Source organism: Eubalaena glacialis, chromosome 3 (genome assembly GCF_028564815.1).
Source record: "Eubalaena glacialis isolate mEubGla1 chromosome 3, mEubGla1.1.hap2.+ XY, whole genome shotgun sequence".
Lineage (NCBI taxonomy): Eukaryota > Metazoa > Chordata > Mammalia > Artiodactyla > Balaenidae > Eubalaena > Eubalaena glacialis.
This window is the reverse complement of record NC_083718.1, coordinates 94,670,809-94,686,964: the sequence shown is the minus strand read 5'-3', so window position 1 is coordinate 94,686,964 and position 16,156 is coordinate 94,670,809. Positions and strand designations below refer to the sequence as shown.

At 37.2% G+C, this 16,156-nt stretch overlaps 1 protein-coding gene across 2 annotated transcripts in view; it reads left to right on the top strand.

Annotated features, from left to right (window-relative positions):
• Positions 1–16,156, top strand: part of MAGI3 (membrane associated guanylate kinase, WW and PDZ domain containing 3) — a 274,622-nt gene that overhangs the window by 246,400 nt on the left and 12,066 nt on the right. For both annotated transcript variants that reach the window (XM_061183666.1, XM_061183665.1), the window contains exons 16-17: positions 4,777–4,962; positions 15,878–15,980. In XM_061183666.1, the coding sequence (XP_061039649.1) occupies positions 4,777–4,962; positions 15,878–15,980 (289 nt within the window). The remainder of the gene's footprint in view (positions 1–4,776; positions 4,963–15,877; positions 15,981–16,156) is intronic.

The following is a 16,156-nucleotide window of genomic DNA, read 5'->3' as shown; positions in this document are numbered from 1 at the left end:
CCACATCAAGAAAAAAAAAAAGTTAAAAAAAAAAAAAAAGGAAATTGACTGTATTAGAAAAAAAAAATTAGGTAATCTGAATCAAACCTTCCAGGCTTCAGGTTTATCTATCTCTCTCAGATTCCATAAAATAAGTCTTATTAGTAGCTTGGTTTGCATCAAGATTATATTGTGGCAGTATATCAGGGATGTGACCTAATTGATTTAGTGAAAGGACAATGCTGAATTTTTAAAATTATGGAGGCATAGGTGTTTTTTTCAAATTAGGGGAAATCGTGTATGCAGAAATGAATTAAATGCTAGAAACAGTTGAGAAGAAGTAAAACAGATGACCAGAAAAATCTTGACCCAAATATGTCTTAAATAGTCCTTTCATGTTATTTAATAATAATTGCCATATTCCAGCTATGAAGCGACCTTCTTGAATGATAAGAGGCATTCTTACCTTATATGCTTCATTGAAAGGTAAAAATTTTGTCAGAACCTTGAAAAATTAAATATCCTGAACCCAGCTTAACAGAATATTGTCATCTGAGAAGGATGAGTATGTGTATTAATTCCCTCAACAAAGGAGGAATTACCTCTAGTATGTTCAGGGCTGTTATGATTCAGCAAATTAAATATTTGTCATGTCTTTATGTTTCTAAGAAATAATCATCTTTAAATATAATTGTAAAATCCAAATGAATATAAGATGAGAACCAGCAAATTAATATTTATGTATTATGCTTGTCTGGTAGCTTTATTTTTCCAAGTCAAGTGATAAAAATCTTCGACCACATGAAAATGCATTCTTGCCTTTGCCAGTGGATTTGATTATATCTTGGGTAGTGAGATCCTTTTAGACTAGATGGTCACTAAAACCTTAGTAAAAAAAGAAAACACTTTCAGTAAAGTGTTGTGAGCCAAACCAATTTGCAAAAATCTTGCTAGAATTAATGCAGTTGTGTAGAGGAAGAAGATTCCGTGACATGGATGAGTTATTACTATAGTATCAGGTCACTGCTCACTGATACTAGTTTCCATTTTCCAAAAGCCGTTGCTATGGTAACGCTTGGAACTGGAACTGTCACTGATGCTTTGAGGATGATTATGTGGCCTGTGTCAGAAAAATAAAAGGAAGCAGCATTTAGGTAGATTTTATTTTGTATCATTGGTTATTTGTTTTTCAAAATACTGATTTCCATTTTAGATAATCATATTCTCATTCTAATACCATGCAATAATCCCAGGCATTCAGATTAACAAAAATAGTGAAAGATTATTACTCAGCATGATAGATGCTAACCACTTTTCATATTGAGGATACTCCTTTTCTAGCACTACAAAAATTAGGGGACAGTCTAGTGTTCACCATAAAACTAGGAGATATAGAGGAATTCAGTAAAATAAATTATGTTACTTAAATATGTTTAACATATTTTTATACTTGTTTTTTTAAAATTTATATTATTATACTTCAATACATTATATATTAAATATTTTATTTGTGTATATTTATTTGTTTATATTTAAAATTTTTAAATCTTTTTATATGTATTTGTTTAAATTCCTTCTTACTATTTTGATGGTTTTACATACCATAGATGCTAAGTCTCTGTATAATACAGTGTCATTAAGTGCTGGGCTTTGTAATCAGACAAACTGGGATTCTAGACCTGCTTATGTCTTTTAATAGCTGTCTGATCTTGGGCACATTACTTAGCCTCCAAGAGCTCCAGTTTCCGCTGTGAAATGAGGATGATGATAACACTTCCTGTCTCGTGTGTTTGTGAGGATTAAGGGAGATACCGCATGTGAAGCCCTTTGCCTGGACCTTCAATAAATGCTAGCTGCTGTTGCTTGTTGTAGTTTCTGCTACCATTGTCATCGTCATTATTTATAAAATTGTCACTGCCTCTTGACCTTTTTTTTTTAAAGAAACATTAAAAAGTTTATCAATATTTGAGTAATGAGATGGGAAAGAAAGCCCAATTAAAATGTAAGATTGAGGCAGCAGCTAATGGTGGCAGAAATGAGTGTTTGCAGCTCATTAATTATCAGCCTGAATGGTAAATTAGGCTTAGGTTGTCAATGAATTTTATATAAAGTACTTGAGATTTTCAGTCATGGAGCAAAACCAGAATTCGTAATTTCACTGAAGTGCTAGTTAATAATCTCACAAAATTCTGAGACCTGCAAGCATTCTTCTTGAAACTCCGTTTATCTCTTATAGCTAGAAGGATCCTGGGGTAAGCTTGCACGTGGAGCTTTCTCTCACAGAGACTGAGCAGTTGCTGCAAACTGCATAACAATGAAAGTTTGGTTTAGAAAAGAGTTAGCACAGGTGAAAAGGCCAGAAACCTGTCTGTCAGAATAGATCATTCTTTATGGATCTTGTCTTGGTATAGATTGGTATTCTGCGCAGTGTAGATTGTTGGGGGTTTTTTCCCTTCTGCCGAAATGTATTTACTGCTGACATTTGTCACAAGACGAGTTCCCAGCAGCACCTCTAACACCAGTTATAAAATTCTGAGATTCTCTACCGTTGACTTTTTCAAAGATCAGGGATCCAGGCCCAGCATCCTTCTTGCCCTGGACCCAGTTCGTGTCAGAGCTACATGAATGGAGTACTTAGAAAAGACCTCTATTGAAGATGAAAAGGACTTGGCTAGGTTTTGCATTGCCAGTACTTCAGAGGTTTTAGTGTTTCTGTTATTATATACTTTGCAGTTCTGGTTGCAAAGGATTTCTTTGAGAAGAGGGCATTTCCAGTTACTGTCCTTTCTTTTCCTGAAAAGAAATGTTTTAAGAGCACTGAAGTGATCCCAGCAGCTGGACAGGCCAGTCTGTGAGACAGATTTAGGCCAAGATGATTAAAGACGGATAAATTGGCTTTATGGCAGATTCCTATAGAGTTTGTATATACCAACAACAAGGCAGGACTTAGACGTTTCCTTAGCCATGCAGTTACTTTGAAAACTTCCCAGTCTATTCGGAGAATGTTCAGAAGTTATCTTTCTGCTGGTCTGCTATTTTTAGCTGTTTTGGTGGTGCTGCTATAAATGTCAAGCAAATAACAATCTGACTACTTTTATCTTCTCTCACCTCGGCGATTAACCCTTTGTGAAATTCTGTACCAAGATTTGCCAATTCCTTTTGACCACATTGCTCACAGGATGAGAAAGGAACCACTGGGACATCAGAGATTCATGTTGTGTGATGCTTTCCCAAGTCTGAACAAACCCCTTTCAGTGTTCCAGGGAGCTGAATGATTTTCTTCTCGGGGGATCTGGAATGAACACTGTGTACAAGTAAATCTCTTCTAAGAAGGAGAGTAACTAAGATATTGATTTAGAAGGTCACCACAGGGCCACTGTGTGATTCTCCTTATATTTCTGATGTGCCACCTGTTGTACTATCAGGGCAATCAGCTTATGCTGCCTGGCACAGGACATGGCCCATGCTGCTCTGGAGCTTTTCTAATTAGTTTGTTTATAGGGAAAATGGTATAATAAGTGCTTGATATAATTCAGAGCTAAAAGGCACTTGCTTCCAACATTGACTTCCTAATTTTTAAGATAAAGTCTCCCAATGTATAATCCTAGAAGAGCCAAGGAATGGCACTCACTGTCCGTGGGGACATAAATCATGGCCGAGAATAACTTCCAGTCCAAATGAAGGTCTATTAAAATGGCCCTAACATACACCTAGATATAATTCAGAAATACTAGTAAGGAGCCCATTTTACTATGGAAATTAAACATAATCACAGTGCCATTTTAAAATATTAAATTATCCTTATTCTTAACAATATGTCTCCGTATTCAGCAGGAGCTCAAGTGCCTGATAAATTTACAGACCTAGGCAAAGAAATTCTTAGAGAACACAGAAGGAACATTTGTTTCTCAATACGAATGCCCCTTATTAAATGGTGAAAGATATTTTGACAAGATTTCCTGAATGTCTGGGAACTCATTTTAAGGCATAATAACAGTAAAGTGTCTTAATAGTTACTCTAAGAAAGCCTTTAGCATTATGCTCGAGATATAATAGAACTGCACAGAGTGTCTTTGCAAACGTCTTAGATTCAGCTTTGTGCATTCCGGGTATGATTTTATCCATAAGCCAAATAATCTTAATGTTAAACATTAATGTTCTAATTCACTCCGCTTTTCTGATTTTAAAAAAAATCTAAAGGCATTAAATAAAAGGAATTAATTTTGCTCTAGAAATAAGTATGATTCATTTTAATGATCAGTCATTTCACTGTAACTGTATTTCTGACCAATCTGAGTCCTAAACTTGATTTTGAACTGCATTTATTTACGAGATTCCTTGTGGGAGTAAATGCCCCTTCAACAGAACCAAAGATAATCTCATTGTGGCAGTTTCTAAAATAGCCAAAAACATGATGCAGCCTAAACAGCCAACAACAAACAAGAAGCATGAGATATTCTCATAAGTATCACTGAGGTCAATAGCTTTTAAACTGGATCATTAGGATGACAATATAAAAATTGGAAAAAGGTTTCTGGTAAGTGGAAAGAAGCAAAGAGGTTTATATGCTATGATTGTAACTATGTAAAGAGTATCTATGCCTGTGGACAAAGAGCGGAAGATAATATGAAAATAGTTGCATTTGGATAGGATGATCACAGGTGGTGGTTTTTTGATATATCTTTAAAGAATTTTCTTTGACGTTACTATGTTGAATTTTTGATGATGATGATGATAAATCCAACACTCCGAGATATGTTAAATAATTGAAATACCTGGGGATTTTTTTCCCCATAGTTATTCCTCATAAAATTGGCCGAGTCATAGAAGGAAGTCCAGCTGATCGCTGTGGGAAGCTGAAAGTTGGAGATCATATCTCTGCAGTGAATGGGCAGTCCATTGTTGAATTGTCCCATGATAACATTGTTCAGCTGATCAAAGATGCCGGTGTCACCGTCACACTAACAGTCATTGCTGAAGAAGGTAAGGAACCAGTAGATCTGCCTTCCCCAAACTGATCTGAGGGACACAGAGCCTGCAGAAGGCAGTGGCTTCCTCCAGCATTGCCAGAACCACTGCAGTGATAGAACCATTTATACGCCCTGGAGTCTCATTTTTTACCTTTTCCATTTAATGAATTTAAAAGACAGTTTATTATAAAGTTGTCAGTAGCTCAAGAAAAATAATACAGCTAGTGAGTGGTGGCCATTTATTTATGTGCTGGAGGAGCAAGCACCCAGAGCAAAAGACATTGGTAATACTTTTCAGATCTTATTTTCTTAAAATTATGTCTTAAGTCTCTGCTTGAGTGAGAGAAAATCCTCTAAAGAGTTCCAAGAAAGTCACTGTTGATATCAAGCCTTTCATGTCAGGCCTGTGCCATAGCGTGCCTTGCCTCGCAGGCAGGGCTTCGTTCTGGTAGCTGCTTTACAAATGGGGGAAGGGGAGTGCATCGGAATGGCCAGTAAATAGGGCATAAAACGCACTTAGTGTCTTGCCTTGCTTTAAGGCTGCCTTTGATCATTAAGAATTTCTAATTAGGAACCATTTTTGAATAGCACCAGTTCATGGTCTTTGTTCATGAATTACAAGGTAACCGTTAAATAATGCTCATCTCATTTTTCCTGATTTTGTAAAACTTACGAGAAGCCAAAAGCAACAGAATTGCGAAGGATCAGTCTTTCATGTTAAAATTCCTTGTACCGTAATGTGTGTTCATGTCCCCCTTGCCCCCCATGATCCTCTAATCTAGTCAGTTTTCAGGTCTTTTAATTCTTGATTCTTCCTTTCTTTTCCCTTCCTCCTGTACCACTCACATACCTTTGTATCTAAGGTATTACATAAATCTCCCCTCTGTCCAAGATTCTATAGGGGGATTTCTTTGTGGACATGAGTTTGTCTGGCTGCTCTCGGAGGCCCCTTCTCATTCTAAGACACTGTGACATCCCTGCCTCTGCTCTTTTCCCTTCTCTAGCCTGTTCCGCACTCTGCCCAGACTCTGTCCCAGACTCTGCTGATTCTTCCTTCTAAAGTCCTCTTCAGTGCAAGCTCCAGTGCTTCCCTGCTCTCTGCACAGAAAGTGTTTTATGATTTTGTTCCCAGCCTGCCTTTTAAATTTACCTCCCAGTTCTTTCCAAATTCTCTCTCTCTCTCTCTTTCTCTTTTTCCAGATCCTCTCTTGAACTGGTCTGCATTGGCCTCTGTGCACATGGGCTTCCTCCCCCAGTCCCATAGCACTCCTTATCTCTGCAATTCACGGAGCACTGTTACATCACTATCTCCCTATTAAAGGGTCTGCTCTTTGAAGACAAAGAAAATGTTACCAATTGACTATGATACTTGCTAGGCACTCAGTAAATATTTTTTTGAATGAAGGAATGAGTAAATGGATGAATGAGCGAATGAGCAAAGTAAGAGTCAGGAGATTTTCAGTTCCATGCCAATACCTAGCAGAGGCAATATAAGCCTAATAGAAGAAGTAAGCTTTTGACTGACAAGAGTTCACTGACACCTATTAGCTAGTTGTCTGACCTTAAACAAGCCACTTACCATTTCTAACCTTCAGTTTTTAATCTGTAGGGTGGGAATAATGATATCTATTTCAGAATCACTGTGAAAATTAAAGGTGAAAATGTACATAATCTGCATAAATACCCTAAGGTGCTCATCTAGTGATAGCTGTCATTATCTTACCACGTCTTTGCATGGCTGCCTCCCTCCCTCACTGCCTAAGGAAATAATAATATTTAAGAAGCACTTACTATGTGGCAGCTATTGTCCTAAGTACTTTACATCTGCTAAATCATTTAATCCTCACACTAACCCTAGGTCGGCACTATTAATGTCCCATTATATAGGCAAGGAAACTAGCCACAGAGCAGTTAAAGAACTTGCCCGTGGTCATAAAACTAGTGACAGAACAAGTATTTGAATACAGGCTCTAGAATCTGTGTTCCTAACTGCTATGCCTTCCCTAACTAATCACGGTATCTAAAATAACCCTCCCCCTGCCTGACCCAGTCTTCCCTTACTCAGCTTTACTTTTTTTTTTAATTTAATTTAATTTAATTATTAATTAAAAAAATGTTTATTGAAGTATAGTTGATTTACAAAATCGTGTTAGTTGTACAGGTACAGCACAGTGATTCAGTTATGTATATATATATATTCCTTTTCAGATTCTTTTCCCTTGTAGATTATTACAAAATATTGAGTATAGTTCCCTGTGCTATACAATAGGTCCTTGTTGATTATCTATTTTATATATAGTAGTGTGTATATGTTAATCCCAACCTCTTAATTTATCCCTCCCCTATCCCCCTTCCCCTTTGGTAACTCTAAATTTGTTTTCTATATCTGTGAGTCTCTTTGTTTTTCAGCTTTACTTTTCTTCATTGTACTTATCTCTACCTGAGATTATTGAACTATGAGTTTATTTGTTTATTGTCGTCTCCCCTGCTAGAATGTAAAGTCATAAGATTCATGAAGTTAGAGATTTTGTCATGTTTGGTGCTAAATCCCGAGGGCCTAAAACAACGTTAACCACATAGTAAGTGCTCAATCAAATTTTTTGAATGAAGGCTTATTGTTACTTAATATGATTTTGGTAAGATTTCTTTATCTCAGTTTCTTTACCATGATCTCTTTGGCATGCTTTTTAGCCTTAAATTTGTTCTGTGACCCACAGAGAAAAGCAGGCCTCCGTGCCACAGGGTTGTGACATTTCAGGGTTGTTCTGAGAATGATGTGTGTAGTGCACTTATATCACCATGCTTGGCATGCAGTAATGATAGAAGCTGCTAGAAGTAGTGGAACTAGCAGTAGTATACATCAGTGTTTCTCAAACCATATATAGAAGCATCAGTGGTTTTTTTCCCAGTTCATCACAGACCAGCATTTTTGTAAAATTCAATAAAAATTAAATGAAAAATGAAAATTATTCTGTCAAATCATTATAAAATTAAAAACTTTTTACTCTCAGTATCAGTATGCATCTTATTGCTGACTGACTAACAGACCACACTTTGAGTAGTCTTGAGACAGAGAAAGAAGTGGTCTTTCTACTGCTGAATGATATTAGTATAATGTTTTTTTCAAAATTACCCTTTATTGTTGATGATGTTTTCGAGAGGTTGTCCAGAATTACTCAGTTGTTTTTCTTCCGTTTAAAAATTAACTTTGGGATTCCCTGGCAGTCCAGTGGTTAGAACTCCGAGCTTTCACTGCCGAGAGCTGGGGTTCAATCCCTGGTCTGGGAAATAAGATCCCACAAGCTGCGTGGCGCGGCAAAAAAAAAAAAAATTAACTTTGACATTCTGGCCCAAATACTTCTGGACTTGTCTTCTGTACAATCTTAAGATTTCTTATATAATGCCAATCAGTGTTTACGAAAAGTGGAAGGGTGGCGGGAAACTCCCTAGCAGATCCATGCTTTAAAGTGTTATTTCATATGTAGGTGCAGCCTCTTAAAATACAATCACATTTGACATGTAAAATCACATTTCAATGATTACACCTTATTTTTACTATACTCTAAGTTTTATTAAACTGTGGGAACATTCAGAATCTCTTACTTTTCTCAGGTAAAATAGAAAGTGTCCCTTCTGTCCCATTCATGGAGTTCGTAAGACGTCCAAGCTTCTCTGAAGTCTGTCAATTGCACTAAAGAGTCAAATGAATACTTACAGCTCTACAGCTGTTTTCAGAAATCACACATTCAGATCGATACCTCAGAGCTGCATTCCATCCCATGTGATACTGCTCCCCGCCTCTCCATAAGCCATTCACTGTAAATCAATAAAAGACAGTTACCTGGAAAAAGAAAACTTGTTTCCTTCACCTTCTTTTCCCCCTTTTGCTAGATATGATTCAGTATCTGTTCTTATTTTGCCAAGTTCCCAAGTCAAGTGTCGTGTGTGGTATAAAACTCTCAGACACATTCAGGACTCGGGACTCCCCCTGCTGTGTGGCATTCCCACGGCACTGCCACCTCTTCACCAGGGCGGCTCCTTCTCAAGTCTAGAGCATCAACTGACTCAGCCTGCTTGTTCTTGCTTATTGTAAAGAAATCTTTAAATGGTATGATTTTTTTAAATTGATTGCTAATGTTGTGTCAGGTCTTGTTCATTTCATTTTTAAGAGTGGACACAAGTTCCCAAAGGCTACCAGGGGCTATGTTAGAATGGTTCTGGTAGTGTTGTCATCATTTTCGTTTTGTTTTGTTTTCCATTGATTTATCTGTTTATTCTCACTTGTCTCCGTTTTCCACTCTCATTTCTCTCACTACTCCCACTGGCAGTTATGCCAGTGTATTTTATGTGCCTCCTTTTATTTATGTCTTTTAAAATACATGTTTTTGTGTGTGTCTGCCTTTAATTTTTGAGTTGTATAACTGGTATTGTGTTATAGATTTTATGCTGGTTTTTTTTTCTCACAACCATATGCTTTCTTTTTTTTTTAACGTCACTTTATTGTTACAGAATCTAATCCAAGATCTTACATGGCATTTAGTTGTTGTATCTTCTTTTTTCTTTTTAATTGAGACATAACTCATGTACTATAAATTTCATTGTTTTAAAGTTTACAAGTCAGTGGTTTTTAGTATATTCATAAGGTTGTGCAACCATCACCACCAATTCCAGAACATTTTATCACCCCTATTAAGAAACCACTACTCTACTTTCTTTCTCTATGGATTTGCTAGGTATTTCATGTAAATGGAATTATATCTGACCTTTTGTGTCTGGCTTCTTTCACTTAGCAAAATGTTTTCATGTTTCATCTGTGTTGTAGCATGTCCTTTTTATGACTAATGAATAATATCCCATTATGTGTATATACATTTTGCTGATTTAATCATTATTTGATAGACACTTGGGTTGTTTCTATTTTTTTTCTATTATGAATAATGCTGCTATGAACATTGGCATACAGTTTTTGTACAGATGTATGTTTTCATTTTTCTTGGGTGTATACCTAGGTGTGGAGTTGTTGAGTCATATGATGTCATGTTTAACTTTTTGAGGAACTGTCAAACTGTTTTCCACAGCAGCTGCATTGTTATATATTCCCACCAGTAATGTATGAGGCTTCCAGTTTCTCCACATCGTCACCATTTATTTTCCTTTGTGTGTGTGTGTATGTGTGTATGTGTGTGTGTGTTTTAAGCCATTCTAGTGAGTGTGAAATACAATAGTATCTCATCATGGTTTTGATTTGTATTTCCCTGGTGACTAATGATGTTGAGCATCTTTTCATGTGCTGTTGGTCACTTGCATATCTTCTTTGGAGAAATGTCTATTCAAATCCCTTACTCACTTTTAACTGGGTTGTCTTTGTTATTGTTGAATTATAAGGCTTCTTTATATTCTGATTTTAGATCCTTATCTGATATATGGTTTGCAAGTCTTTTCTCCCATTTTGCGGGTTGTCTTTTCACTTTTTTGATATTGTCCTCTGATGCACAAAAGTTTAATGTTGATGTTGTCTAATTTATCTATCTTTTCTTTGGTTGCTTGTGCTTTTGGTATCATAGCATCAAGTGCCTTCAAGATTTATCTGAGTTGCTGGGTGAACACAATCGATTGCTTTTAACTACTTGACCATTTTCCATGCTGTGTATTTACCGCGTATTACCTGTCTCCTCCCCCATAGACAGCCACACCATCTCCAACTCCACATTATCACAAACTATCCTCTATACCTTCATATATGTACCTTATAAAACAGTGTGAGAATTTATTGGAGTGAAATTGCTTGATCAAAGAAGTTGCTTACTTTGACCAAGTACTATCAGATTGTCCTCTGTAATAGCTGCAGCCATCTACACTCCCACCAACAGAACACTAAGGATTCTTTATCTTCACATCCCCGCCAATACTCAGCATTATCCAGCTTTCAAGTTGGCTAGTGTACAGCAAGGAAAGTGTTACTTCAGTGGTATATAATTTGCATTTCTCTGATTACCCATGAATTTGAGCATCTATTTGGATGCTTGTTTTGGGGTTTTTTTTCTTCTTGTAAATTGCCTCTTCATATCCTTTACTCATTTTTCTTGTGGGATTGCTGTCTTTTTCTTGTTGATATTTAGAGATTCCTTGCGAATTATAGGCATTAGTCCAATTTAGTTTTAGAAAGCATAAATACCTTTTCCTGTCATCTGTATGTTAACTTTGACTATGGTGCCCTTCGTTATACAGAGTCTTAATTTAGATGTCACCAAATTAGTCAATTTTTATTCAGTACCTTATGGCTTGTGCTTTTGAAGTTTTATTTAAGATAAGTTATCCTTCCCTACCCCATATCACAGAAATTTTCTCTTATATTATCGTCTATTAGATTTCTAATTTTGCATTTTGCATTTAGGTCTTTAATCCATCTGGAGCCTACCTTTATATATAGTTTTAGGAGGGATCCAGTTTTATTTTTTATTCTTACAGTGAGCCAGTTTTTCTAGTACCATCTATTAGATAGTACTTCTTTTCCTCATTGATTTGTGGAGCCATCTCTTCTGTATATTAACCTCCCCTTTAAACATGAATCTCCGTACCACAATGTTCATTGCAGCACTGTTTACAATAGCCAGGACATGGAAGCAACCTAAATGTCCATCAACAGATGAATGGATAAAGAAGATGTGGCACATATATACAATGGAATATTACTCAGCCATAAAAAGAAAAAAAATTGAGTTATTTGTAGTGAGGTGGATGGACCTAGGGTCTGTCATACAGAGTGAAGTAAGTCAGAAAGAGAAAAACAAATACCATATGCTAACACATATATATGGAATCTAAAAAAAATAAAAAAGGTTCTGAAGAACCTAAGGGCAGGACTGGAATAAAGACACAGACGTAGAGAATTGGTTTGAGGACACGGGGAGGGGGAAGGGTAAGCTGGGACGAAGTGAGAGAGTGGCACAGACATATATACACTACCAAATGTAAAATAGCTAGCTAGTGGGAAGCAGCCACATAGCACAGGGAGATGAGCTCGGTGCTTTGTGACCACCTAGAGGGATGGGATAGGGAGGGTGGGAGGGAGACGCAAGAAGGAGGGGATATGGGGATATATGTATACTTATAGCTGATTCACTTTGTTATACAGCAGAAACTAACACACCATTGTAAAGCAATTATACTCCAATAAAGATGTTAAAAAAAAGAAAAAAAAAAGAATCTCCAAGCTCTTTATTCTATTCTGCTAGTTTATCTATTATTATCCATATGTACCTATTGTATATATACATATAATTTTAATATATATAAATATAATTTTTAAGAGTGTGTGTGTATATATATTCACACACACACATACACACACACACACATTTTGTTTTTAGTCTGTAACTTTGTGGTATATTCTAGTATCTGTCTGTTAAGTCACATCTTTCTCCAAGCCCCCACCAAATCAACTAGGTATTCATGAAATTTTTCCATGTAAAATTTTAGAGCCAATTATTAAGCTACTCTAAAAAATCCAGCTGCAATTTTTATTGGGATATATTGAAAATATATTAACTTTGGGAAAATTTATACCTTTAAATATTAAGTCACCCCACCTAAGAGTATGGCTATCTCTTCAATTATTCAGGTCATCTTTTCAATAGAATTTTAGAAAGTTCTTTCATGAGATTCTTATTTATTCTTGGTAAAGATGATTCCCAATATATTATAATGTTTGTTGCTAAAGTTTAACTGTGGGATTTTGTGTTTATCCTCTGATAATACACTTTCTCTTAAGTAGTTACATACAGAAACTCCAGCAAAAGTTCAATTCTCATTGAGGGAAAGATATACTTAACCCATTGCTTTACAAGAATCTTCAGATAAAATTCAGAGAGAACATAGGCCTGTTTGACATAATGGAATAAATATTTAACTTTGAAAAGCAGAACATCTTTTAACACAGAAGTGAATTGGAGAAGTTATGTAGCATGGGTTGAAGGACTGAAAATGAAAAGAATACCATGATAGAAAGTTTATTTAACCTTGAAGAGGAAAATGAAAAAACATGTAACTGAAAGAGTAAGCACCAATTTGTGGTGCTTTTTGCCTAGCTGCGACATCTCTCGTCCTTAGGGGAAGATAGAGGAAAACTTGAAATTGATCAGCTTATTTATACTGTCCTGCTGTGAAGTTATACACCCATTGCTCTAGCCAAGCTAGTGAAGCCAAAAAATGTATCTAAATTGGACTAATACAAAGGTACAAGTATCTCCCAGTCATCTTGTTGATAGATGTAATTTTTCCCAGCAGTTTCCATTCCCTCAATAGTAGCCATGAATTTATAATGACAGAAGAGGATTCAACTCTATAATGGGCACTCACATTTAGAGGCAGGTAACTAGAAGTTGACATACCCAGTGAGCAAAGGTGGAAGGACTTCTGGGATTTCTCATGGGCACAGGAATATGAATGAAGTGTGGAATTTCTAATGGGCACAAGAATATGAATGAAGTGCGATTCCTGCAGTCAAGGAGTTCACAGTCTAGCAGGGGAGACAGGTATTCACCCAGCCCTGACACAATGTGGTAAATGCTATGAAAACAGTGTGCTTAAGGAGCAGGTAAGATTTCACAGAGGACATGACATTTTGAACAGGAGATGAAGTGGGAAGCCAGGAGTGCCAGGTGACAGTTTGGATAGTACGTTCCGAGCAATAGAAAGTTGCCGTAGGTTTCTAAGCGAGGCCGTGGCATGTTTCAATGTATGTGCCAGGACTGGAACCTGGGAGGTGGAATAAAGATGAGATTGGTGGCAAGGAGGTCGGCAAGGAGGCCAACAGAAGTAATTTGTTAAGGTAATTAGGAAAATTAAATTCACAATAGTAAATAAAAGTGCAACAAACAAATTTCCAGGTCACCCCTCACCAAAAATAAAAATTTAAAAAAGTTCATGCACCACTCTCCCTTCTTGGATCATTTGATTTTAAAGAGGAAAGACAACCCTCTGGATAAGTTCTGCAAAGTTTGGGCCTCCATCTCTACATCTGGTACATGTTGAAATCCATGTAGACACACAAGCCCAGCAGGCAGAGTCAGAGCATCAGAAATCCCCAGGGGCTGCCACAGCTTAGCCAGATATCATTAGTCTCATCCTGCCACTGTTTATACCCTGGCCTGTGTTTTCAGAGTACTCTCAGTTACTTTCAGTTACAAGAAGTTCTTAAATAAGAATAAATTATTTATCTATGTTTTTAGTCCCAAGAACTTTGAAGAGAAACAACTTAATCCAAGCCATAAAATAGTGATGTATTTAGTGACCCTGAAGTCCCAGCTTTCTCAATAGAAATGGCTTCCTAAACATTCATATTCCTTGTTTTTCACATCAGTCTTTCTCTGTTTTCATTATATTCTGAGATTCAGATTTTATCAGTTTCTACATGTTCTAACCTAAAAATGGCCTCTTACATGGAACATTTTTGCTAAGTTAGGTAAATATTTCAGACCTTAAGAGAAATATAGCCCAAATAAGAAATATAACCCCAATCATTTTGATGATATGATAACCATAATGATCATTTTAATAGAAACATTTATATAGTGAATATGATATGCCAGCCACTGTTCTAAGCATGTTTATCTATACAGTAACCCCACAAGGTAGCTGTAATTCCCTTTTCATTGATGAGATGATTAGAAGCACAGAGAATTAAAGTAATTTGTTCAAGAACACATAGCTAGTAAATGATGGGATCTGGCTGAAACCCCATCAGTCTTGCTCCAAAGTTCATGATCATAATCATTAATCTATGCTGTCTTTGATATTTTAAAATATCCTATGTTTTAAAATTTGGGCAGGATAAAACATTAGAAAGTTTCAGCTTTTTTTTTTTTTTGGCTGTGTTGGGTCTTCGTTGCTGCGTGCAGGCTTTCTCTAGTTGCGGCACGCGGGCTTCTCATTGCGGTGGCTTCTCGTTGCGGAGCACGGGCTCTAGGCATGCGGGCTTCAGTAGTTGTGGCATGTGGGCTCAGTAGTTGTGGCTCGCGGGTTGTAGAGCGTAGGCTCAGTAGCTGTGGCACACGGTCTTAGTTGTTCCGTGGCATGTGGGATCTTCCCAGACCAGAGCTCGAACCCGTGTCCCTTACATTGGCAGGCGGATTCTTAACCACTGCACCACAAGGGAAGTCCAAAAGTTTAAGCTTTAAAAATAAATATGAGTCTGACAACCTCCAGAGTGTCTTTTAACTGTCATCTCCCATGAATTGGCATCTAGTTCTAGATGCAAGCAGTTACTTTGCTTAGTTATGAAATCCGCCTTCAAGGAACAACAGGAGTTCTGGATCTGTTGAGGATGATACTGAAACAAATGTTCCTTTTCTCACTTACATCTGTGCTCTTAGAAAATAGAATCAGTAAAATCTTTATAAACATTTGTCAACACTCAGGATGATTTTGTAAGTTTCTCTTTGATACTAGAGTCAGGTGAAATAACTACTGCTACATTAAAGATGCAGGTTAAAGATACGTGTGTAATTTCCAGACTGGCCTCTGTGTTCCAGCATTCCTGAGACCTGTCTTTGTCATCTAGAGTGGTTTACCAGTTATGAGCAGTACACTCTGGAAACCCATAAATATGTTACAAGGTAGTTCCCAGAGCTCAGTCCTCTAGATAATAGTATGGAATGTGTTCATTTCTGATTTTCATGTTGTGTGGACGACCAAAACAGGTGAAAGAGGGAAAGCGTGTGCAGTAAGAATGATTCCTGTTCTCTTCAAACATAAACATCAATCAGAAGCCACAGGGAAAAAGACGTTAGTTCCAGTCGCAGGCAGCTGACAGCAGTGCTACTTGTGTAAAGTCACTACCGTCGGGAAAGTGACAACCACTTGTTATTGTCTCACTTTCACATCTTTATGTACAAATTCTTATTTCTCTTGTTTTCGCCTTTGAACAGAGCATCTTGGTCCACCATCAGGAACAAACTCCGCCAGGCAAAGCCCAGCCCTGCAGCACAGGCCCGTGGGACAGTCACAGGCCAACCACATACCTGGGGACAGGTGGGGCTGCTCTCCTCAGGTTTTGGTTTTTTTCTCTGCTCATCTCCCCACTTTTCATCACCCACCCACCCCCACTCATCTCCACACAATTGTGCAGAAGCCAGCCGGTTAGGTCAAGATGAGACTTCTACTGCCTCCAGGCCCTCTGTCCCTTCCTCCCCCTCTTCCCAGCCCCA